At 37.6% G+C, this 27,590-nt stretch overlaps 1 protein-coding gene across 2 annotated transcripts in view; it reads left to right on the top strand.

Annotated features, from left to right (window-relative positions):
* Positions 1-27,590, top strand: part of LOC117324205 (protein-cysteine N-palmitoyltransferase HHAT-like) — a 58,862-nt gene that overhangs the window by 14,833 nt on the left and 16,439 nt on the right. For both annotated transcript variants that reach the window (XM_033879947.1, XM_033879946.1), the window contains exons 8-10: positions 1,901-1,936; positions 3,582-3,783; positions 27,358-27,502. In XM_033879947.1, the coding sequence (XP_033735838.1) occupies positions 1,901-1,936; positions 3,582-3,783; positions 27,358-27,502 (383 nt within the window). The remainder of the gene's footprint in view (positions 1-1,900; positions 1,937-3,581; positions 3,784-27,357; positions 27,503-27,590) is intronic.

Genomic DNA, 27,590 nt, shown 5'->3' with positions numbered 1-27,590 from the left:
GAAATGACTCTTTGTTTGATTGTTTAAAAATTTATTAACTTTAACTAGTAGGAGTGAAATAATTTTGATAAAACAATTAATCACCCTGAACCTATTTCTGCTACCCGTTAACATAAGTATACATTGTCGAGGACTATGTACATGTTAAAATCTTTGATATATGTGACAATGTTGTTTGAGGATGAACATCATTGTATATAAAATAATGTCTAATCCGATAAAAACTACTAACCAGTTAATCGAAATGTTCTTATTTAACTGCATGTTTAAATGTCAAATTTTCCTTGATTCAGATAGATAATCTCATATAAACGTCCAAGAATACATTAATGATTGAAACAAACAGAGTTATATGAAAAGCATGTAATTTCATTCAAGTTTCAACTACACAAGTTGCTTCGTACGTATAGTTAATGCAGTATACAAAAAATTGATAGTCCCCAATATTTGAGGACAGCTGACACAAGAAATAGCATTACAAACGAGGCATGGGAATGATAATATGACTATAGTGATAAGTTTTCATAGCTACTTTATTTTCGGCCTGGCCACTGAGTTGTGTTCAGTCATGCCAAATTTGTTAGGTGTACCTGGTTCGTCAACAAGACGGAATAGTTAAATGCAAGGGAGATAACTCGAACAAAAAATTGATTTCTCCAATTAACTGGTTAGCGAAAATAATATTCGGTAGTTTGAAAGATTAACCACTACCAAGTACAAACCCTAATTAAAAACAATATATATAATAGTAAGGCTGTTTAGAAGTGTTGTCAATGCAGTAGGTTTATTAATTTTACAGCTGTGTACCCATTTTTATTCAAATTATTTTAGATATTTTTAAATTAGTTTAGTTAAATTTTAACATTGTCTATCAGCTTCCATAAAGCTAACCATCATTTATGATATTATAAGCATCATAATAGCATGTACTATGATAAATTGTGGCTCAATGTGATGGCAGAACTTAACATAATGCTGCCATTGTTCAGTTATATTGGGAAGCAATCAGATGATGATAAAATGTGTTAATCTACTGATCAATAATTTGTTATGTATGATCGCAATATCTGTCATGACAGGGATGACTGTAGTAATAATTCGGTGTGATCGCAATATCTGTCATGACAGGGATGACTGTAGTAATAATTCGGTGTGATCGCAATATCTGTCATGACAGGGATGACGGTAGTAATAATTCGGTGTGATCTGTCATGACAGGGATGACGGTAGTAATAATTCGGTGTGATCTGTCATGACAGGGATGACTGTAGTAATAATTCGGTGTGATCTGTCGTGACAAGGATGACTGTAGTAATAATTCGGTGTGATCTGTCGTGACATGGATGACTGTAGTAATAATTCGATGTGATCGCAATATCTGTCATGACAGGGATGACTGTAGTAATAATTTGGTGTGATCGCAATATCTGTCATAACAGGGATGACGGTAGTAATAATTCGGTGTGATCTGTCGTGACAGGGATGACTCTGTCGTGACATGGGTGACTGTAGTAATAATTCGGTGTGATCTGTCGTGACATGGATGACTGTAGTAATAATTCGGTGTGATCTGTCGTGACATGGGTGACTGTAGTAATAATTCGGTGGGATCTGTCGTGACATGGGTGACCATAATGTTGAGTTAACTATTCTATCTGTTCTATAAATAGATCATGTGTTCCATATTTATAATGTTGTAAGCTGTAAACAAGATCTCTGGGTAATCTTATTATCAAATGTCTAAGGTTTCCTGTAAAGTTGAAGATGATATATTACCTGGGTAAAAAACCATCATTGAATGTGGAGTGATGCAGGGAATTATCATACATGTCAACTTTTACATTAGCACCCTTCTTAGAAACAGTTCCGATAATATATATTTTTTTTTTCCTCTTTTCAGATATTTTGACCGTGGCATGTATGATTTCATGAAAAGGTAAAGTTATTTATTTGACTTATTATGTGTACATCTTTGAAATTAACTGGTTCACATATTTTCGGCATCCTTGGAATATAAAGATATTAAAGGGTCTGTTATATACTATATACAACACCCACACCCCACACATACCATATACATGTATTACATGAGAATAATGATATTTTTCACTATTAAAACGTTCTATCTTACCAGTGAAATTATGTGGCATTCAGTATGGGAAACCATATAATGTTCAGATCATCAGACCTGAAGTTTGTTCAGTTTAATATTATTCAATCTATTATCAGGATTGAATCCTAGTTTGAGGATATGGATATACAGACACAGGCGGCTCATCCCTAGGGCTTAGGGGCTGAATTTCCCCACTCTGTTTAGGTCTGTATGTCATACCTTTATGGTATGGCTACATGTAACCGTATTTGGTATTGTCATGACATGCTTCAATCAGGGACTTTCCTGCCTAATTGGAAAGATTTTGTGCTGCATTTTAGGTCAAATTGGATGTAACACATTTATAAAAGAAGAAAAAGAAGTATTTTAATGAAACTACTCTGACTACAAAACAATTAATCTGCTGTTGGCATTTTTGAAGAGAATCACAAATATGTCCAAGTCCAATTGGTCAAGGTTAGACTGTCCTTCGGTATTAATGCTGCATGATGGCATTCATAAGAGGGACATGACATTGGTAAAACTTACTGTTTAGTCTGTGGTCTCGACCATCTCGTCGATACGGTTTAGAGTGACAGTCTGAGTCTTAGACCCACTTCTCACAAGTATGCGAGGTGAGCTATACAGGTCCGTTGGGCCTCTTGTCCTGAACAACATATATTTCTAACTTTTTTTATGAAGTTTCACCAGTGGGATTTAGAGATTTTGAATTTGGTGGGGTTGTTAAGGAAGGGAAGCTAACAAAGTGTTGCTTTGAAAAACACATTTTAAACTTAAGTTAAAGTTCCTTCTGTTGGTTTCAATTCAAACTTGCCTGAAAAGATGGTTCTGACCAAGTGTTGTTATTTTTTAGATTCAGATATCTCGGTAATCCAAGATGGCCACAATGGTCAAAATACAGTATTGCACAATCCCAATCGTTGTCAGTACCATTATATTGCTAGTGAGTCTGTAAACTACAGGGTCTGTTGAAGTCAGATGACCATTAAGGCTCATGGGCCACTTGTATTACATTTTTACCAGTGAAATAATAGAAATGATCAACTAGGAGATCTGATGTTGTATAAACGGAGGGTGTGGCTCCCATGTGGCCAGATTGAAAATCGAGGTCAATCCTTTAAATTGCAACTTGTTCTAACAATAGAATGGATTTTGATGAAATTTTGTCAGGAACATTATTGGGCAAAGGAGATCCAATATTGTATAAACGCAGGGTGTGGCTCCCTTAGGTCAGTGAGAGGGGCCGAAATAGGGAAATATAGCAAAAAAGACTTCTTTCTCTTTGAAAATGGCAGGATTTCATCCACCTTTGGTTTGAACCATTGTTTGGAGGCAGCAAAAAAAATATTGATATTCCTTCATATTCAAAAACATGTCTTATATTCGATGGGAAACCATTCAATATCCTCTTTATGTATGATAGAGTTACATTGGATAAATTTGTGTTTTGCTATCAATTATTTTGCAGATATATCTATGTACCACTTGGCGGATCAAGAGGTGGTACAATGCGACAGTTCGCCGGGTCAGTGTTGTGCTTCTCATTTGTATACTACTGGCATGGGTCAGAGTATTATGCTTTTCTATGGACAGTGTTCAACTTCATCGGGATCACCATAGAGGCTCTTGGAAGAAAATTTATAGGATTTCCCAAGGTCAAAGACATACAGGTAAGTTATGGTAGAGCTAAATCCTCAATTTCAGCATTGTGTTTCATAAATCATGTAGGCCTTGTTTCTGTAGCATGCCTCATCAGCTTAAGGAACTCTGGCCTCTGCATTTTCAACCCTGGTTCCTGAGCCTGATTATGCCAAATTACAGGCTCTAAAAAAGTGTGGTGTTCTAACTGCGTGATTGAGTGTGGTGGTCTGCAGAGTGTGATGTTCTGACTGACTGACGGAGTGAGGTGTTCTGACAGAGTGTGTTGGTCTGACGGAGTGTGGTGGTCTGACTGACTGACGGAGTGAGGTGTTCTGACAGAGTGTGGTGGTCTGACGGAGTCTGGTGGTCCAAGGGAGTCTGGTGGTCCGATGGAGTGTGATGGTCTGACGGAGTGTGGGGGTCTGACGGAGTGTGGTGGTCTGACGGAGTGTGGTGGTCCGACGGAGTGTGGTGGTCTGACTGACTGATTGAGTGTGGTGGTCTGACGAAGTGTGGTGGTCTGACTGACTGATTGAGTGTGGTGGTCTGACGGAGTGTGGTGTTCTGAGTTAGTGTGGTGGTCTGACAGAGTGTGGTGGTCTGACTGACTGATTGAGTGTGGTGGTCTGACGGAGTGTGGTGGTCTGACGGACTGTGGTGTTCTGACGGAGTGTGGTGGTCTGACAGAGTGTGGTGGTCTGACAGAGTGTGGTGGTCTGACGGAGTGTTGTGGTCTGACAGAGTGTGGTGGTCTGATGGAGTGTGGTGGTCTGAAGGAGTGTAGTGTTCTGACTGACTGATTGAATGTAGTGGTCTGATGGAGTTTGGTGTTCTGGCAGAGTGTGGTGTTCTGAGTTAGTGTGGTGGTCTGACAGAGTGTGGTTGTCTGACGGAGTGTGGTGGTCTGACGAAGTGTGGTGGTCTGACGGAGTGTGGTGGTCTGACTGACTGATTGAGTGTGGTGGTCTGACAAAGTGTGGTGGTCTGACGAAGTGTAATGGTCTGACGAAGTGTGATGTTCTGACGAAGTGTGATGGTCTGACGAAGTGTGGTGTTCTGACTGACTGATTGAGTGTGGTGGTCTGACGAAGTGTGATGGTCTGACGAAGTGTGATGGCCTGACGAAGTGTGGTGGTCTGACAGAGTGTGGTGGTCTGAAGGAGTGTAGTGTTCTGACTGACTGATTGAATGTAGTGGTCTGATGGAGTTTGGTGTTCTGGCAGAGTGTGGTGTTCTGAGTTAGTGTGGTGGTCTGACAGAGTGTGGTTGTCTGACGGAGTGTGGTGGTCTGACGAAGTGTGGTGGTCTGACGAAGTGTGATGGTCTGACGAAGTGTGATGGCCTGACGAAGTGTGGTGGTCAGACGGAGTGTGGTGGTCTGACTGACTGATTGAGTGTGGTGGTCTGACGAAGTGTGATGGTCTGACGAAGTGTGATGGTCTGACGAAGTGTGGTGGTCTGACGAAGTGTGATGGTCTGACGAAGTGTGATGGTCTGACGGAGTGTGGTGGTCTGACGGAGTGTGGTGGTCTGACTGACTGATTGAGTGTGGTGGTCTGACGACGTGTGGTGGTCTGACGAAGTGTGGTGGTCTGACTGACTGATTGAGTGTGGTGGTCTGACGAAGTGTGGTGGTCTGACGGAGTGTGGTGGTCTGACTGACTGATTGAGTGTGGTGGTCTGACGAAGTGTGATGGTCTGACGAAGTGTGGTGGTCTGACGAAGTGTGGTGGTCTGACTGACTGATTGAGTGTGGTGGTCTGACGGAGTGTGGTGGTCTGACAGAGTGTGGTGGTCTGACGGAGTGTGGTGGTCTGACAGAGTGTGGTGTTCTGACAGAGTGTGGTGGTCTGACTGACTGATTGAGTGTGGTGGTCTGACTGACTGATTGAGTGTGGTGGTCTGACGAAGTGTGATGGTCTGACGAAGTGTGGTGGTCTGACAGTTTGGTGGTCTGACAGAGTGTGGTGTTCTGACTGACTGATTGAGTGTAGTGGTCTGACAGAGTGTGGTGTTCTGACAGAGTGTGGTGTTCTGACTGACTGATTGAGTGTGGTGGTCTGACAGAGTGTGGTGGTCTGATGGAGTCTGATGGTCTGATGGAGTCTGGTGGTCTGACTGACTGATTGAGTGTAGTGGTTTGACAGAGTTTCGTGGTCTGACAGAATGTGGTGTTCTGACTGACTGATTGAGTTTCGTGGTCTGACAGAGTTTCGTGGTCTGACAGAGTGTGGTGGTCTGACGAAGCGTGGTGGTCTGACGAAGTGTGATGGTCTGACGAAGTGTGATGGTCTGACTGACTGATTGAGTGTAGTGGTCTGACAGAGTGTGGTGTTCTGACTGACTGATTGAGTGTAGTGGTCTGATGGAGTTTGGTGTTATGGCAGAGTATGGTGTTCTGAGTTAGTGTGGTGGTCTGACAGAGTGTGGTGTTCTGACTAACTGATTGAGTGTAGTGGTCTGACGGAGTGTGGTGTTCTGACTAACTGATTGAGTGTAGTGGTCTGACGGAGTGTGGTGTTCTGACTGACTGATTGAATGTAGTGGTCTGATGGAGTTTGGTGTTATGGCAGAGTATGGTGTTCTGAGTTAGTGTGGTGGTCTGATGGAGTGTGGTGGTCTGACGGAGTGTGGTGGTCTGACAGAGTGTGGTGGTCTGATGGAGTGTGGTGGTCCGACGGAGTGTGGTGGTCTGACAGAGTGTGATGGTCTGACAGAGTGTGGTGGTCTGACAGAGTGTGGTGGTCTGACGGAGTGTGGTGGTCTGACAGAGTGTGGTGGTCTGACGGAGTGTGGTGGTCTGACAGACTGATTGAGTGTGGTGGTCTGACAAAGTGTGATGGTCTGATGAAGTGTAGTGGTCTGACAGAGTGTAGTGGTCTGACAGAGTGTGGTGTTCTGACTGACTGATTGAGTGTAGTGGTCTGATGGAGTTTGGTGTTGGTGTTCTGAGTTAGTGTGGTGGTCTGACGGAGTGTGGTGGTCTGACAGAGTGTGGTGTTCTGAAGGAGTGTGGTGGTCTGACAGAGTGTGGTGTTCTGACAGAGTGTGGTGTTCTGACTAACTGATTGAGTGTAGTAGTCTGACAGAGTGTGGTGTTCTGACTGACTGATTGAGTGTGGTGGTCTGACGGAGTGTGGTGGTCTGACAGAGTGTGGTGTTCTGACAGAGTGTGTTGTTCTGACTAACTGATTGAGTGTAGTGGTCTGACGGAGTGTGGTGTTCTGACTGACTGATTGAGTGTAGTGGTCTGACAGAGTGTGGTGTTCTGACTGACTGATTGAGTGTAGTGGTTTGATGGAGTGTGGTGGTCTGTGTTAGTGTGGTGTGACGGAGTGTGGTAGTCTGATGGAGTGTGGTGTTATGGCAGAGTGTGGTTTTCTCACTGAGGGTGAACACAGTACGTAATTTAAATTGTTTGTTGCACAGCTGATACTTTGAATTAAGAGTTTAATTTGTAAATACAATTTCTTTGCCCATTGAAACGATTGAAAAAGCTTTAAATGTGAAATTTGTTATTGATTCCATCACCTGAGGAAATATCTTACACTATTGGTGGTACCATCAATATTACTGTTACAAATCTATAGATTTAACAAAAATTGCAGGAAACATTTGCAAAAAATAAATAAAGAATTTTTCAAACAAATGCTTGAAGCTTTCAAACTTTTTGTCAAGCCTCATGTCTAAAATTGCTAGCAACTTCACAAATATTACTTGGCAGTTAATGACCAATCATATTGATCTTGAAGCACTTAAGTTTACTTTTTAATTTGTGAAAATGCTAATTAAATATTTTTTGTTTTTCAAATTACTTTCAATTGTTGCTGATTATTGTTTGGAGGCCTGCCTTTATTGTTTACAACCAATAGTAATTACTGCCTCTACCTTCAGGACACTTGGGATAGTACTGTCACAGACGAAATAAATATGAAAAATTGTAAATAATTAATGCTATAGCTCAGGGTAGGCATTCAAATTAGCAGAACCTAGCTATTGCATGAAAGAACATCATATTTGTCTCACCTGTGAGGAAGTCACAAAGCGAGACTATGGTGTTATTTTTAGGGTGGCGATTGCGACATTGTCAACATTTCCACGTTAAAGGTTTGCATTGAGATCCATTGTTGCTCAAAAAGTAGAAGTCCATCTTAAACTAAACTTGGTATATAGTTAAATCACATGACAATGTATATTTCAACACATCCTTTATTTACAGAATTTATCATCTAGAATTAACAACTCTAGAATTTAGGGATGCTGGAAATCTCCACTTCAAAGCTTTATGTTAAATTCAGTTTCTCAAAATTTTTAATGTAATTTCAACCAAACCTGGAATATAATGGTTAGTTGTGTTTTAGTTTGAACATCTCAACATGCCCTATACTATAGATTACATGAATTTTAATTCTCTGCTCAATTTTGGGGTTAAACACCTTTAAATTAGAGAAATTGTTATAAATTCCCTTTAATTGATTTTCAAATTAGTTTATAGCCAAATAGGAGTGATTTCTATAAATCTTCTCACTTTTTGGAAAGTGTGCTTTTTTAGGTAAAAATGACATATTTAAGTACATTTTGCCAAATTTGGCATATGTTTTGTATGTATTGCAATGTATCAATATTTACAAAAGTCTATAATATAGGGTGCCTCCAGTTCATACTAAAGTGGAGGTTATTTTGGGTTGTTTTGAAGAGAAAATACTGAAATATTTAATAAATTTTGGAGTTTGCTTAAAAACTACCATTGTGGTGATACTATACTATGACAAAGCGGGACAGACGAGACATATACTTATGTGTAGTTCTTGTCTATACATGTATATATATATAATCTGAAAACAATTAAATAAATATTTAGACTGCAATCAGATTCTTTAACTCTGGTAATATGTGACAGTTTGTTTGGTGGGTTTGGGAAAAAAGTAATATGTGACAGTTTGGTTTGTGGGTTTGGGAAAAAAGTACAGAAAGTTCTGTAATTTTTTTTCTTTTCCTAAAACTTACCATACTGACAAGGCATGGACAAACAACACATATAATTACATGTAGTTCTTGTCTAGTTTTCTCCCAATTCCATGTTGATATACCAATCCCTTTCTATCAGTCCTTCAGCTTCACCATCTCTGAATGTCCTCATCACATTGATTAAATATGTGATCTTTAATCTTTTCCTCATTTTCTCTCTTATATTGAAAACCTGGAATTTATATATATAATTCTTTCCTAATTGACAAACAATAGCTTAACATCAAGGATCAATGCTCTGGCATCAAACAAAATTCACCTCTCAACACTGAAAACATATTACTCGACATTAAAGAAATATTAGCTGGCGATGGTCATTACTCAGCACAGTCCTATGCATTACACTGATATTGATTAGGCCTGGCTAGACTTAATGTATCGACAGTCAGGTAGAAACTCTCCGATTTCAAACCCTGAGTCTGTGTATCCTTAGTACGGAATATTTCATTAATTCATCTTCTAAAAGTAATGTGGACAGAGATTATGTATATCTATGTTATGTAGGCAGAGATTAGGTATATGTATCTATGTTACGTAGGTAGAGATTAGGTATATGTATCTATGTTATGTAGGTAGAGATTAGGTATATGTATCTATGTTATGTAGGTAGAGATTAGGTATATCTGTGTTATGTAGGTAGAGATTAGGTATATCTATGTTATGAAGGTAGAGATTAGGTATATGTATCTATGTTATGTAGGTAGAGATTAGGTATATGTATCTATGTTATGTAGGTAGAGACTAGATATATGTATCTATGTTATGTAGGTAGAGATTAGGTATATGTATCTATGTTATGTAGGTAGAGATTAGGTATATCTGTGTTATGTAGGTAGAGATTAGGTATATCTATGTTATGTAGGCAGAGATTAGGTATATGTATCTATGTTATGTAGGTAGATATTATGTATATGTATCTATGTTATGTAGGCAGAGATTAGGTATATGTATCTATGTTATGTAGGCAGAGATTAGGTATATGTATCTATGTTATGTAGGCAGAGATTAGGTATGTGTATCTATGTTATGTAGGTAGAGATTATGTATATGTATCTATGTTATGTAGGTAGAGATTAGGTATATCTATGTTATGTAGGTAGAGATTAGGTATATCTATGTTATGTAGGTAGAGATTAGGTATATGTATCTATGTTATGTAGGTAGAGATTAGGTATATGTATCTATGTTATGTAGGTAGAGATTATGTATATGTATCTATGTTGTGTAGGTAGAGATTAGGTATATCTATGTTATGTAGGTAGAGATTAGATATATGTATCTATGTTATGTAGGTAGAGACTAGATATATGTATCTATGTTATGTAGGTAGAGATTAGGTATATCTATGTTATGTAGGTAGAGATTAGGTATATGTATCTATGTTATGTAGGTAGAGATTAGGTATATGTATCTATGTTATGTAGGTAGAGATTAGGTATATGTATCTATGTTATGTAGGTAGAGATTATGTATATGTATCTATGTTATGTAGGTAGAGATTAGGTATATGTATCTATGTTATGTAGGTAGAGATTAGGTATATGTATCTATGTTATGTAGGTAGAGATTAGGTATATGTATCTATGTTATGTAGGTAGATATTAGGTATATCTATGTTATGTAAGTAGAGATTAGGTATATGTATCTATGTAATGTAGGTAGAGATTAGGTATATGTATCTATGTTATGTAGGTAGAGATTATGTATATGTATCTATGTTATGTAGGTAGAGATTAGGTATATGTATCTATGTTATGTAGGTAGAGATTAAGTATATGTATCTATGTTATGTAGGTAGATATTAGGTATATGTATCTATGTTATGTAGGTAGAGATTAGGTATATCTATGTTATGTAAGTAGAGATTAGGTATATGTATCTATGTTATGTAGGTAGAGATTAGGTATATGTATCTATGTTATGTAGGTAGAGATTATGTATATGTATCTATGTTATGTAGGTAGAGATTAGGTATATGTATCTATGTTATGTAGGTAGATATTAGGTATATGTATCTATGTTATGTAGGTAGATATTAGGTATATGTATCTATGTTATGTAGGTAGAGATTAGGTATATCTATGTTATGTAAGTAGAGATTAGGTATATGTATCTATGTTATGTAGGTAGAGATTAGGTATATGTATCTATGTTATGTAGGTAGAGATTATGTATATGTATCTATGTTATGTAGGTAGAGATTAGGTATATGTATCTATGTTATGTAGGTAGATATTAGGTATATGTATCTATGTAATGTAGGTAGAGATTAGGTATATCTATGTTATGTAGGCAGAGATTAGGTATATATATCTATGTTATGTAGGCAGAGATTAGGTATATATATCTATGTTATGTAGGTAGAGATTAGGTATATCTATGTTATGTAGGTAGATATTAGGTATATGTATCTATGTAATGTAGGTAGATATTAGGTATATGTATCTATATTATGTAGGTAGAGATTAGGTATATCTATGTAATGTAGGTAGAGATTAGGTATATGTATCTATGTTATGTAGGTAGAGATTAGGTATATGTATCTATGTTATGTAGGTAGAGATTAGGTATATCTATGTTATGTAGGTAGAGATTAGGTATATGTATCTATGTTATGTAGGTAGAGATTAGGTATATGTATCTATGTTATGTAAGTAGAGATTAGGTATATGTATCTATGTTATGTAGGTAGATATTAGGTATATCTATGTTATGTGGACAGAGATGAGGTATATGTATCTATGTTATGTAGGTAGAGATTAGGTATATGTATCTATGTTATGTAGGTAGAGATTAGGTATATCTATGTTATGTGGACAGAGATGAGGTATATGTATCTATGTTATGTAGGTAGAGATTAGGTATATGTATCTATGTTATGTAGGTAGAGATTATGTATATGTATCTATGTTATGTAGGTAGAGACTAGATATATATATCTATGTTATGTAGGTAGAGATTAGGTATATCTATGTTATGTAGGCAGAGATTAGGTATATCTATGTTATGTAGGTAGACATTAGATATATGTATCTATGTTATGTAGGTAGATATTAGGTATATGTATCTATGTTATGTAGGTAGAGATTAGGTATATCTATGTTATGTAGGTAGAGATTAGATATATGTATCTATGTTATGTAGGTAGATATTAGGTATATGTATCTATGTTATGTAGGTAGAGATTAGGTATATCTATGTTATGTAAGTAGAGATTAGGTATATGTATCTATGTTATGTAGGTAGAGATTAGGTATATGTATCTATGTTATGTAGGTAGAGATTATGTATATGTATCTATGTTATGTAGGTAGAGATTAGGTATATGTATCTATGTTATGTAGGTAGATATTAGGTATATGTATCTATGTTATGTAGGTAGATATTAGGTATATGTATCTATGTTATGTAGGTAGAGATTAGGTATATCTATGTTATGTAAGTAGAGATTAGGTATATGTATCTATGTTATGTAGGTAGAGATTAGGTATATGTATCTATGTTATGTAGGTAGAGATTATGTATATGTATCTATGTTATGTAGGTAGAGATTAGGTATATCTATGTTATGTAGGTAGAGATTAGGTATATCTATGTTATGTAGGTAGAGATTAGGTATATGTATCTATGTTATGTAGGTAGAGATTAGGTATATCTATGTTATGTAGGTAGAGATTAGGTATATGTATCTATGTTATGTAGGTAGAGATTAGGTATATGTATCTATGTTATGTAGGTAGAGATTAGGTATATGTATCTATGTTATGTAGGTAGAGATTAGGTATATGTATCTATGTTATGTAGGTAGAGATTAGGTATATGTATCTATGTTATGTAGGTAGATATTAGGTATATGTATCTATGTTATTTAGGTAGAGATTAGGTATATCTACGTTATGTAGGTAGAGATTACATGTTGATATATGTATCTATGTTATGTAGGTAGAGATTAGGTATATGTATCTATGTTATGTAGGTAGAGATTAGGTATATCTATGTTATGTAGGCAGAGATTAGGTATATGTATCTATGTTATGTAGGTAGAGACTAGATATATGTATCGATGTAATGTTGGTAGAGATTAGGTATATGTATCTATGTTATGTAGGTAGAGACTAGATATATATATCTATGTTATGTAGGTAGAGATTAGGTATATCTATGTTATGTAGGTAGAGATTAGGTATATGTATCTATGTTATGTAGGTAGAGATTAGGTATATGGATCTATGTAATGTAGGTAGAGATTAGATATATGTATCTACGTTATGTAGGCAGAGATTAGGTATATGTATCTATGTTATGTAGGTAGAGATTAGGTATATCTATGTTATGTAGGTAGAGATTAGGTATATGTATCTATGTTATGTAGGTAGAGATTAGGTATATCTATGTTATGTAGGTAGAGATTAGGTATATGTATCTATGTTATGTAGGTAGAGATTAGGTATATCTATGTAATGTTGGTAGAGATAAGGTATATGTATCTATGTTATGTAGGTAGAGACTAGATATATATATCTATATTATGTAGGTAGAGATTAGGTATATCTATGTTATGTAGGTAGAGATTAGGTATATATATCTATGTAATGTAGGTAGAGATTAGGTATATCTATGTTATGTAGGCAGAGATTAGGTATATCTATGTTATGTAGGTAGAGATTAGGTATATCTATGTTATGTAGGCAGAGATTAGGTATATATATCTATGTTATGTAGGTAGAGATTAGGTATATCTATGTTATGTAGGTAGAGATTAGGTATATGTACCTATGTAATGTAGGTAGAGATTAGGTATATCTATGTTATGTAGGCAGAGATTAGGTATATCTATGTTATGTAGGTAGAGATTAGGTATATCTATGTTATGTAGGTAGAGATTAGGTATATGTATCTATGTAATGTAGGTAGAGATTAGGTATATCTATGTTATGTAGGCAGAGATTAGGTATATATATCTATGTTATGTAGGTAGAGATTAGGTATATCTATGTTATGTAGGTAGAGATTAGGTATATATATCTATGTAATGTAGGTAGAGATTAGGTATGTCTATGTTATGTAGGTAGAGATTAGGTATATCTATGTTATGTAGGCAGAGATTAGGTATATGTATCTATGTTATGTAGGTAGAGATTAGGTATATGTATCTATGTTATGTAGGTACAGATTAGGTATATATATCTATGTTATGTAGGTAGAGATTAGGTATATCTATGTTATGTAGGAAGAGATTAGGTATATCTATGTTATGTAGGCAGAGATTAGGTATATATATCTATGTTATGTAGGCAGAGATTAGGTATATGTATCTATGTAATGTAGGTAGAGATTAGGTATATGTATCTATGTTGTGTACATGTAGGTAGAGATTAGGTATATCTATGTTATGTAGGTAGAGATTAGGTATATCTATGTTATGTAGGTAGAGATTAGGTATATCTATGTTATGTAGGTAGAGATTAGGTATATCTGTGTTATGTAGATAGAGATTAGGTATATCTATGTAATGTAGGTAGAGATTATGTAATAATATCTACATATCTACATGTAACTCGTAAGTGGGGAAGAGATGAGGTATATGCATCTGCAAGTCCTGGTTGTTTGTTAAAATCATAATCATAATTATAAATATTGCACATCAGTTCTCAATGTGTGACCAAAGCACTCAAAATCATATTACAACATGGCAGCTCCTAGTGTGTGGGAATTTGTAAATTATTGAACACTGAGGACTCTTGCACAATTTATCCCTCACTCCATTGCAGCACTTAATAAAGGTTTGTCATTTTCAAATTGAAAATTTGTGTTTGTTTTTCTCCACAAATTTAAAAAACGAGACACAGTGGTTATTGGACTTGTCACTTAAAATTTATATGGCAAATATTACTAAAAAGAGGATTTGGATAAAACCTGTGTGTTGGTTTAATCAGTGGATTATCAGCAGATGGTGTCGTTCAGATCTAGCATCGTTATGTACATATACTAGCTGGTGTGATTATAAAATTATTGATTTTTGGTCGGCAATAAATAAATTGTCTTTTCACTGAAAAATTATGTATGTGAAATATTTATCACAATATGATTGGATTTGTAATTGCGAAACAAGATTTTTAAATTGAAAGTGGAAAAATTTATTACGAATGCCAGATTGAAAGTTCGTGCAAGTACGTCTTATTTTTAGTGTGACTGGTTGTACTCTAGAAATTTTATTGGTACTTAAATAAATCATTTTACAATCAAATCAATACTTCCATCATTTTAATAACAAGAAAACCTGTCTGAAGTCTTTTCATCATTTCCTAAGTTCGTGAGTGAAACTGTATTTTTATCTGTAGTTGTGTGAAGCTGTGTTTGTTGGACTGCATTATGATGATATCGGCCATAATGGGTTAATACCTGTTGGAACATTTTACAACACTAACAACAAGGTTTGATACCAGAACTCCTGTTACCAAATATACAGACATGTTTTATATCTTCCCTCTGTAGGTTGAACATTTCTGTGGAGTACGCTACAGTTGAATGTCCATGCAATAGGTATACCTATTCTTGACTCTTTTGTTTCAACATCATGCCTTGTAACATTCACCTGTCATCCCTTCTGTCAATAATATACGTTCTAGTCCCTTACAGGTACAACCAGGGGAGACAATAGTTTTACCATCTCAGTCAATCTGTCTTGTTTTATTCCCATGTGAATGTAAATCCTCTAATTGTAAAATTCACAAAACAGTTTACAGGTTCTAGACATAAAATAAAAATATCATTGAATTGTTGCCATTATTTCAAATCTCATAGGTAAGTCATGGGATCTACAGAACACACGAAAATACATGAAAATGTATGTCGTTGTCAGGGAAAATGTATGTCGTTGTCAGGGAAATAATTCTCAAGATGAATGCATTTAAAAAATTACCTACCTTGTTTTGTTTTTACTGCCATGATTATAATTAATAATTTGAAGATTGTTTTCCACTGATTCATTATTAATGTACTGATAATTATAATAACTGGTACCTACCTATTTCCAATAAACATAAAAAAACATTCCTTGCATAATATTTGAGTTAAAAAAAAGTGTTAAGGGCCGAGCTAGTGAGCTAATGTCGTAGTGCAGCATCCCTTAGATGACCATCCATCTGTTTGAGGTCAAAACTTCTTTTAAACAACTTAATTTAATTTATGATCTTAACATTCTAGAGACAGGTGGCCAGGCTACTAAGTGTCAGTTCAAATACATTCAAGGTGACAGGGGTCAAATATGTTAAGATATTTAAACAATGATTTCTCGATAACAAGAGCATGCCCGAGACAAAGGTACCTGATATTTGGCCTTTAGCATGCTGGGATGAAGAACTACAAAGTTTGATGAGGTCAGAGTCTTTAAAAATGGTAGTTGCTTCTCCTGCTAATCGCTCAGTATTTTGGGAGTAGGGCAACCGGTTTGCATGTTGTCAATATAATGTGACTGGGTGGGGTGTCCTGCTAGGTGTCTTTGGCAGTATGCATCAGTGAGGTAGCACTATAAATTGGCAAAAGTTACAGTCAAGGAGTCATAACAGGAACATACCACAGCCTCCCAGTCCACACATTCCCACTCAGCACATGCATGTCACACACACAGGAGGCCATCCTTAAATGACCTTAGCTGTTAATAGGATGTTAGACTATGATAAACTAAACCAATCCTTTTACCTCAAAAGAAGTTAAAGATATCATATACATTTCTCACCCTCAGAGAAGGGAGACATTGAATTTGTACTGGTTATTACAATGTCTCGCTGATTTTTTAATTTTATCTTATCTTGGGCATAACATTTGTACAGTTAAACTTATACATGTATGTATCACCTACAGGAAATGTTCAGTGTTGGAGGGATGATTGATATGTTGTGAGTCTTTTATTGAAGGAGGTACTTAAGGATGTTCTTTTTAAGTCCTACTGTTCTCTGACTATATAGGGCCATGTGTTCAAGGACTGGTCATAAAAGAGGTTTAACACCTAAGGATATCCATAATGATATGGCAGCAACACTAGGGAAAGATGCCCCTTCATATGTGGTGGCAGAATTTAAGCAAGGCCAACAGAGCCTTGAGGATGACCCGTCCTGAAAGGCCTGTCAATGTTGCAACCCCAGAAATGGTCAATAAAGTTCATGATATTGTTTTGACTGACAGACGAGTCACAGAAAGATATATAGCCAACAGAGTTTGCGTTTCACAGAAAAGAGTACATTCCATTCTGACCGAGGATCTTGCAATGAGAAAGCTTTCAGTCCGATAGGTACCAAGACTTCTGATAGTTGATCAGAAGCACACCAGGTGCACATAATTGCCTGCTAATCTTAACCTTTTTGAGGAAGATCCTGCCAACTTTCTTCAGAGATTTGTCACTATGGATGAAACATGGGTCCATTATTTCACCCCAGAGGCCAAACAACAATCGAAACAATGAAAGCACCCTGGCTCTGCCCCGCTAAAGAAGGGAAAAACTTTTCCATCAGCTGGGAAAGTTATGGCCTCGGTTTTCTGGGATGCAGATGGTAATCTGCTGATCGATTAATTATACCCCCGCAACGAAGTTAGGGGGGGTATACTGGAATCAGGTTGTCTGTCCGTCCATCCGTCTGTCTGTCTGTAGACGCATTTTGTCCGGACAACTCCTCCTAAACCGATGGGCCAATTGCGATGAAACTTCACACAAATATTAATGATCATGTGCATGCCACTTTATTTTTCTCAAAATTATGGTTGCTATGGTAACTGGTCACTATAAACAGGTTTTCCGATAAGAACCATAACTTTAAGATTGTCCGGACAACTCCTCCTAAACTAAATGGCCAATTTCAATGAAACTTCACACAAATATAGAGGACCATGTGTAGATGTGCATGCCACTTTCTTTTCTTTCAAAATTATGGTTGCTATGGCAACTGGTCACTATAAACAGGTTTTCTGATAAGAACCATCACTTTAAGTTTGTCCGGACAACTCCTCCTTAACTAAATGGCCAATTTCAATGAAACTTCACACAAATATAAAGGACCATGTGTTAATGTGCATGCCACTTTCTTTTCTTCCAAAATTATGGTTGCTATGGCAACTGGTCACTATAAACAGGTTTTTTGATAAGAACCATCACTTTAAGATTGTCTGGACAACTCCTCCTAAACCGAAAGGCCGATTTCAATGAAACTTCACACAAATATAGAGGACCATGTGTAGAAGTGCATGCCACTTCCTTTTTTTTTTCAAAATTATGGTTGCCATGGCAACTGGTCACTATAAACAGGTTTTCTGATAAGAACCATAACTTTAAGTTTGTCCGGACAACTCCTAAACTAAATGGCCAATTTCAATGAAACTTCACACAAATATAGAGGACCATGTGTAGATGTGCATGCCACTTTTTTTTCTTCAAAATTGTGGTTGCCATGGCAACTGGTCACTATAAACAGGTTTTCTGAAAAGAACTATAACATTAAGTTTGTCCGGACAACTCCTCCTAAACCAAAAGGCCGATTTCAATGAAACTTCACACAAATATAGAGGACCATGTGTAGATGTGCATGCCACTTCCTTTTTTTTTAGCTCACCTGGACCGAAGGTCCGGTGAGCTTATGCCATGGCGCGGCGTCCGTCGTCCGTCTGTCGTCCGTCGTCCGTCCGTCGTCCGTCAACATTTGCTCTAAATCGCTACTAGTCAAACAGTTCTTATTGGATTTTGACCAAATTTGGTCAGAAACATCCTTGGCAGAAGGGGATCAGATTTTGCATAAATGGTGACTCTGACCCCCAAGGGGCCTGAGGGGCGGGGCCCAATAGGGGAAATTGAGGCAATTCCTTTAAATCGCTACTAGTCATAAAGTTATGAATGGATTTGAACCCAATTTGGTCAGCAACATCCTTTGGGGAAAGGGAACAGATTTTGCATAAATGGTTACTCTGACCCCCAAGGGGCCAAAGGGGCGGGGCCTAATGGGAAAATAGAGGTAATTCCTTCAAATCGCTACTAGTCATAAAGTTATGAATGGATTTGAACCCGATTTGGTCAGAAACATCCTTTGGGGAAGGGGAACAGATTTTGCATAAATGGTGACTCTGACCCCCGAGGGGCCAAAGGGGCGGGGCCCCATATGGGAAATAGAGGTAATTCCTTTAAATCGCTACTTGTCATAAATTTATGAATGGATTTGAACCCAATTTAGTAAGAAACATTCTTTGGGGAAGGGGAACAGATTTTGCATAAATGGTTACTCTGACCCCCGAGGGGCCAAAGGGGCGGGGCCTAATGGGGAAATCGAGGTAATTCCTTCAAATCGCTACTAGTCATAAAGTTATGAATGGATTTGAACCCGATTTGGTCAGAAACATCCTTTGGGGAAGGGGAACAGATTTTGCATAAATGGTGACTCTGACCCCCGAGGGGCCAAAGGGGCAGGGCCCCATATGGGAAATAGAGGTAATTCCTTTAAATCGCTACTTGACATAAATTTATGAATGGATTTGAACCCAATTTAGTAAGAAACATTCTTTGGGGAAGGGGAACAGATTTTGCATAAATGGTGACTCTGACCCCCAAGGGGCCAAAGGGGCGGGGCCTAATAGGGAAATAGAGGTAATTCCTTCAAATCGCTACTAGTCATAAAGTTATGAATGGATTTGAACCCAATTTGGTCAGAAACATCTTTTGGGGAAGGGGAACAGATTTTGCATCAATGGTTACTCTGACCCCCAAGGGGCCAAAAGGGGCGGGGCCCATTAGGGGAAATAGAGGTAATTCCTTCAAATCGCTACTAGTCATAAAGTTATGAATGGATTTGAACCCAATTTGGTCAGAAACATCCTTTGAGGAAGGGGAACAGATTTTGCATAAATGGTGACTCTGACCCCCAAGGGGCCAAAGGGGCGGGGCCTAATAGGGGAAATAGAGGTAATTCCTTCAAATCGCTACTAGTCATAAAGTTATGAATGGATTTGAACCCAATTTGGTCAGAAACATCCTTTAGGGAAAGGGGAACAGATTTTGCATAAATGGTGACTCTGACCCCAAGGGGCCAAAAGGGGCGGGGCCCATTAGGGGAAATAGAGGTAATTCCTTCAAATCGCTACTAGTCATAAAGTTATGAATGGATTTGAACCCAATTTGGTCAGAAACATCCTTTGGGGAAGGGGAACAGATTTTGCATAAATGGTGACTCTGACCCCCAAGGGACCAAAGGGGTGGGGCCTAATAGGGAAATAGAGGTAATTCCTTCAAATCGCTACTAGTCATAAAGTTATGAATGGATTTTGACCAAATTTGGTCAGAAACATCCTTGGCAGAAGGGGAACAGATTTTGCATCAATGGTTACTCTGACCCCCAAGGGGCCAAAAGGGGCGGGGCCCATTAGGGGAAATAGAGGTAATTCCTTCAAATCGCTACTAGTCATAAAGTTATGAATGGATTTGAACCCAATTTGGTCAGAAACATCCTTTGAGGAAGGGGAACAGATTTTGCATAAATGGTGACTCTGACCCCCAAGGGGCCAAAGGGGCGGGGCCTAATAGGGAAATAGAGGTAATTCCTTCAAATCGCTACTAGTCATAAAGTTATGAATGGATTTGAACCCAATTTGGTCAGAAACATCCTTTAGGAAAGGGGAACAGATTTTGCATAAATGGTGACTCTGACCCCACAGGGGCCTGAGGGGCGGGGCCCATTAGGGGAAATAGAGGTAATTCCTTCAAATCGCTACTAGTCATAAAGTTATGAATGGATTTGAACCCAATTTGGTCAGAAACATCCTTTAGGGAAGGGGAACAGATTTTGCATAAATGGTGACTCTGACCCCCAAGGGGCCAAAGGGGCGGGGCCTAATAGGGGAAATAGAGGTAATTCCTTAAAATCGCTACTAGTCATAAAGTTATGAATGGATTTGAACCCAATTTGGTCAGAAACATTCCTTGGGGGAAGGGGAACAGATTTTGCATAAATGGTGACTCTGACCCCCGAGGGGCAAAAGGAGCGGGGCCCCATATAGGAAATAGAGGTAATTCCTTTAAATCACTACTAGTCATAAAGTTATAAATGCATGTTGTAAACTCAGAGAGTCTGGACTTCATTATTTCTTTGAAGCAGTTGGGATCCCCACGCTATAACCATAAATAGCATTGTTTGAGGTTAACAAACAAAAGGAATTGAACATGAACATTATTTTGACATTTGGTCAAATCCAACCAGGTGAGCGATACAGGCCCCATGGGCCTCTTGTTCAAAATTATGGTTGCCATGGCAACTGGTCACTATAAACAGGTTTTCTGATAAGAACCATAACTTTAAGTTTGTCCGGACAACTCCTAAACTAAATGGCCAATTTCAATGAAACTTCACACAAATATAGAGGACCATGTGTAGATGTGCATGCCACTTCCTTTTTTTTTTCAAAATTATGGTTGCTATGGCAACTGGTCACTATAAACAGGTTTTCTGATAAGAACCATAACTTTAAGTTTGTCCGGACAACTCCTAAACTAAATGGCCGATTTCAATGAAACTTCACACAAATATAGAGGACCATGTGTAGATGTGCATGCCACTTTCTTTTCTTTCAAAATTATAGTTGCTATGGCAATTGGTCACTATAAACAGGTTTTCTGATAAGAACCATCACTTTAAGATTGTCCGGACAACTCCTCCTAAACCGAAAGGCCGATTTCAATGAAACTTCACACAAATATAGAGGACCATGTGTAGATGTGCATGCCACTTTTTTTTCTTCAAAATTGTGGTTGCCATGGCAACTGGTCACTATAAACAGGTTTTCTGAAAAGAACTATAACATTAAGTTTGTCCGGACAACTCCTCCTAAACCGAAAGGCCGATTTCAATGAAACTTCACACAAATATAGAGGACCATCTGTAGATGTGCATGCCACTTCCTTTTTTTTTCAAAATTATGGTTGCCATGGCAACTGGTCACTATAAACAGGTTTTCTGATAAGAACCATAACTTTAAGTTTGTCCGGACAACTCCTAAACTAAATGGCCAATTTCAATGAAACTTCACACAAATATAGAGGACCATGTGTAGATGTGCATGCCACTTCCTTTTTTTTTTCAAAATTATGGTTGCTATGGCAACTGGTCACTATAAACAGGTTTTCTGATAAGAACCATCACTTTAAGTTTGTCCGGACAACTCCTCCTTAACTAAATGGCCGATTTCAATGAAACTTCACACAAATATAGAGGACCATGTGAAGATGTGCATGCCACTTTCTTTTCTTTCAAAATTGTGGTTGCTATGGCAACTGGTCACTATAAACAGGTTTTCTGATAAGAACCATCACTTTAAGATTGTCCGGACAACTCCTCCTAAACCGAAAGGCCGATTTCAATGAAACTTCACACAAATATAGAGGACCATGTGTAGATGGGCATGCCACTTCCTTTTTTTTTCAAAATTATGGTTGCCATGGCAACTGGTCACTATAAACAGGTTTTCTGATAAGAACCATAACTTTAAGTTTGTCCGGACAACTCCTAAACTAAATGGCCAATTTCAATGAAACTTCACACAAATATAGAGGACCATGTGTAGATGTGCATGCCACTTTTTTTCTTCAAAATTGTGGTTGCCATGGCAACTGGTCACTATAAACAGGTTTTCTGAAAAGAACTATAACATTAAGTTTGTCCGGACAACTCCTCCTAAACCGAAAGGCCGATTTCAATGAAACTTCACACAAATATAGAGGACCATGTGTAGATGTGCATGCCACTTCCTTTTTTTTTCAAAATTATGGTTGCCATGGCAACTGGTCACTATAAACAGGTTTTCTGATAAGAACCATAACTTTAAGTTTGTCCGGACAACTCCTAAACTAAATGGCCAATTTCGATGAAACTTCACACAAATATAGAGGACCATGTGTAGATGTGCATGCCACTTCCTTTTTTTTCAAAATTATGGTTGCTATGGCAACTGGTCACTATAAACAGGTTTTCTGATAAGAACCATAACTTTAAGTTTGTCCGGACAACTCCTAAACTAAATGGCCAATTTCAATGAAACTTCACACAAATATAGAGGACCATGTGTAGATGTGCATGCCACTTCCTTTTTTTTTTCAAAATTATGGTTGCTATGGCAACTGGTCACTATAAACAGGTTTTCTGATAAGAACCATCACTTTAAGTTTGTCCGGACAACTCCTCCTTAACTAAATGGCCGATTTCAATGAAACTTCACACAAATATAGAGGACCATGTGAAGATGTGCATGCCACTTTCTTTTCTTTCAAAATTGTGGTTGCTATGGCAACTGGTCACTATAAACAGGTTTTCTGATAAGAACCATCACTTTAAGATTGTCCGGACAACTCCTCCTAAACCGAAAGGCCGATTTCAATGAAACTTCACACAAATATAGAGGACCATGTGTAGATGGGCATGCCACTTCCTTTTTTTTTTCAAAATTATGGTTGCCATGGCAACTGGTCACTATAAACAGGTTTTCTGATAAGAACCATAACTTTAAGTTTGTCCGGACAACTCCTAAACTAAATGGCCAATTTCAATGAAACTTCACACAAATATAGAGGACCATGTGTAGATGTGCATGCCACTTTTTTTTCTTCAAAATTGTGGTTGCCATGGCAACTGGTCACTATAAACAGGTTTTCTGAAAAGAACTATAACATTAAGTTTGTCCGGACAACTCCTCCTAAACCGAAAGGCCGATTTCAATGAAACTTCACACAAATATAGAGGACCATGTGTAGATGTGCATGCCACTTCCTTTTTTTTTCAAAATTATGGTTGCCATGGCAACTGGTCACTATAAACAGGTTTTCTGATAAGAACCATAACTTTAAGTTTGTCCGGACAACTCCTAAACTAAATGGCCAATTTCAATGAAACTTCACACAAATATAGAGGACCATGTGTAGATGTGCATGCCACTTCCTTTTTTTTCAAAATTATGGTTGCTATGGCAACTGGTCACTATAAACAGGTTTTCTGATAAGAACCATAACTTTAAGTTTGTCCGGACAACTCCTAAACTAAATGGCCAATTTCAATGAAACTTCACACAAATATAGAGGACCATGTGTAGATGTGCATGCCACTTCCTTTTTTTTTTCAAAATTATGGTTGCTATGGCAACTGGTCACTATAAACAGGTTTTCTGATAAGAACCATCGCTTTAAGTTTGTCCGGACAACTCCTCCTTAACTAAATGGCCGATTTCAATGAAACTTCACACAAATATAGAGGACCATGTGTAGATGTGCATGCCACTTTCTTTTCTTTCAAAATTATGGTTGCTATGGCAACTGGTCACTATAAACAGGTTTTCTGATAAGAACCATCACTTTAAGATTGTCCGGACAACTCCTCCTAAACCGAAAGGCCGATTTCAATGAAACTTCACACAAATATAGAGGACCATGTGTAGATGTGCATGCCACTTCCTTTTTTTTTATTCAAAATTATGGTTGCCATGGCAACTGGTCACTATAAACAGGTTTTCTGATAAGAACCATAACTTTAAGTTTGTCCGCACAACTCCTAAACTAAATGGCCAATTTCAATGAAACTTCACACAAATATAGAGGACCATGTGTAGATGTGCATGCCACTTTTTTTTCTTCAAAATTGTGGTTGCCATGGCAACTGGTCACTATAAACAGGTTTTCTGAAAAGAACTGTAACATTAAGTTTGTCCGGACAACTCCTCCTAAACCGAAAGGCCGATTTCAATGAAACTTCACACAAATATAGAGGACCATGTGTAGATGTGCATGCCACTTCCTTTTTTTTTCAAAATTATGGTTGCCATGGCAACTGGTCACTATAAACAGGTTTTCTGATAAGAACCATAACTTTAAGTTTGTCCGGACAACTCCTAAACTAAATGGCCAATTTCAATGAAACTTCACACAAATATAGAGGACCATGTGTAGATGTGCATGCCACTTCCTTTTTTTTTCAAAATTGTGGTTGCTATGGCAACTGGTCACTATAAACAGGTTTTCTGATAAGAACCATCACTTTAAGATTGTCCGGACAACTCCTCCTAAACCGAAAGGCGGATTTCAATGAAACTTCACACAAATATAGAGGACCATGTGTAGATGTGCATGCCACTTCCTTTTTTTTTCAAAATTGTGGTTGCCATGGCAACTGGTCACTATAAACAGGTTTTCTGATAAGAACCATAACTTTAAGTTTGTCCGGACAACTCCTAAACTAAATGGCCAATTTCAATGAAACTTCACACAAATATAGAGGACCATGTGTAGATGTGCATGCCACTTTTTTTTCTTCAAAATTGTGGTTGCCATGGCAACTGGTCACTATAAACAGGTTTTCTGAAAAGAACTATAACATTAAGTTTGTCCGGACAACTCCTCCTAAACCGAAGGGCCCATTTCAATGAAACTTCACACAAATATAGAGGACCATGTGTAGATGTGCATGCCACTTCCTTTTTTTTTCAAAATTATGGTTGCCATGGCAACTGGTCACTATAAACAGGTTTTCTGATAAGAACCATAACTTTAAGTTTGTCCGGACAACTCCTAAACTAAATGGCCAATTTCAATGAAACTTCACACAAATATAGAGGACCATGTGTAGATGTGCATGCCACTTTTTTTTCTTCAAAATTGTGGTTGCCATGGCAACTGGTCACTATAAACAGGTTTTCTGAAAAGAACTATAACATTAAGTTTGTCCGGACAACTCCTCCTAAACCGAAAGGCCGATTTCAATGAAACTTCACACAAATATAGAGGACCATGTGTAGATGTGCATGCCACTTCCTTTTTTTTCAAAATTATGGTTGCCATGGCAACTGGTCACTATAAACAGGTTTTCTGATAAGAACCATAACTTTAAGTTTGTCCGGACAACTCCTAAACTAAATGGCCAATTTCAATGAAACTTCACACAAATATAGAGGACCATGTGTAGATGGGCATGCCACTTCCTTTTTTTTCAAAATTATGGTTGCCATGGCAACTGGTCACTATAAACAGGTTTTCTGATAAGAACCATAACTTTAAGTTTGTCCGGACAACTCCTAAACTAAATGGCCAATTTCAATGAAACTTCACACAAATATAGAGGACCATGTGTAGATGTGCATGCCACTTCCTTTTTTTTCTTCAAAATTATGGTTGCCATGGCAACTGGTCACTATAAACAGGTTTTCTGAAAAGAACTATAACATTAAGTTTGTCCGGACAACTCCTCCTAAACCGAAAGGCCGATTTCAATGAAACTTCACACAAATATAGAGGACCATGTGTAGATGTGCATGCCACTTCCTTTTTTTTCAAAATTATGGTTGCCATGGCAACTGGTCACTATAAACAGGTTTTCTGATAAGAACCATAACTTTAAGTTTGTCCGGACAACTCCTAAACTAAATGGCCAATTTCAATGAAACTTCACACAAATATAGAGGACCATGTGTAGATGTGCATGCCACTTTTTTTTCTTCAAAATTATGGTTGCCATGGCAACTGGTCACTATAAACAGGTTTTCTGAAAAGAACTATAACATTAAGTTTGTCCGGACAACTCCTCCTAAACCGAAGGGCCGATTTCAATGAAACTTCACACAAATATAGAGGACCATGTGTAGATGTGCATGCCACTTTATTTTTCACAAAATGATGGTTGCTATGGCAACTGGTCACTATAAACAGGTTTTCCGATAAGAACCATAAATTTAAGTTTGTCCGGACAACTCCTCCTAAACCGAAGGGCTGATTTCAATGAAACTTCACACAAATATAGAGGACCATGTGTAGATGTGCATGCCACTTTTTTTTTTAAAAATTATGGTTGCTATTGCAACTGGTCACTATATTACTGGGTTATCTTAGTTAGCCTCTAATTAACAGTTCCAATTCACCATTGACTCGTGCAGATTGCGGGGGTATTAGTCAGCCATCCTGGCGACAGTTCTAGTTTTATCTCCAAAAGGGAAAATATTAAACTTAAGTGCCATGGAAAGCTCACTAAAGGTGTGTTATTCCATCAGGACAATGCTCCTGTTCACAAGTCTGTCATTGCCATGGCTGCCATTCACTATTGTTGCTTTAAATTGATTGAGCATCTGCCTTATATTCAGCTGATCTCGCTCCATCAGACTTTCTTCTATTTCTAAAACTGAAACAGCTTTTTCAGGCACCCACTTTCAGTCCAATGATGACGTCATACATACAGTGGATGACTTTCTGAACAGCCAAGAAAAGGAGTTCTATAAAAGTGGCACTGAGGCCCTTTAAAATCGCTGGCAAAAGTGTATAGATACTGAAGGGGATTATGTTGAAAAATAATACAATATGTCTGTCAAAATCCAAATCCTTCAATATGAGGCTCACAACATATCAATCAGCCCATGTATTATAATAGGGTCATTGTAACCTTCATTTTCAGGTCAGAGGTCTATTGTGTCCAAAAAATATTTAATGCCTAATAAGGGAGAAGAGGAGACATATGTTTTTGTTCACAAAACATGATCTCTAGTTAAATTCAAAACAGCTACCTTTACTTGATTTGTTACAGGTAAAATACCTTACCCCGAGGGGACTGAGACGGATGCAGGCTCTGGCAATTGTTCCTCTCTATGTCATGTCTGCCTTTACAGCCTTTTGCTTCTTTGGTGGCAGCCTTGTGGGATACACATTTTACCAAAGGTTCATCTATAATGGTATGTAGTTACCTCCTCTGTCTTGTTTGAAATACATTTTGTCAACATATACAGCATGCACATCCCTCTGTCAGGTTACTCCTCTGTC

Source organism: Pecten maximus, chromosome 3 (assembly GCF_902652985.1).
Source record: "Pecten maximus chromosome 3, xPecMax1.1, whole genome shotgun sequence".
Taxonomy (NCBI): domain Eukaryota; kingdom Metazoa; phylum Mollusca; class Bivalvia; order Pectinida; family Pectinidae; genus Pecten; species Pecten maximus.
The sequence above is the reverse complement of the archived record's forward strand: the minus strand, read 5'-3'. Positions and strand labels throughout refer to the sequence as shown.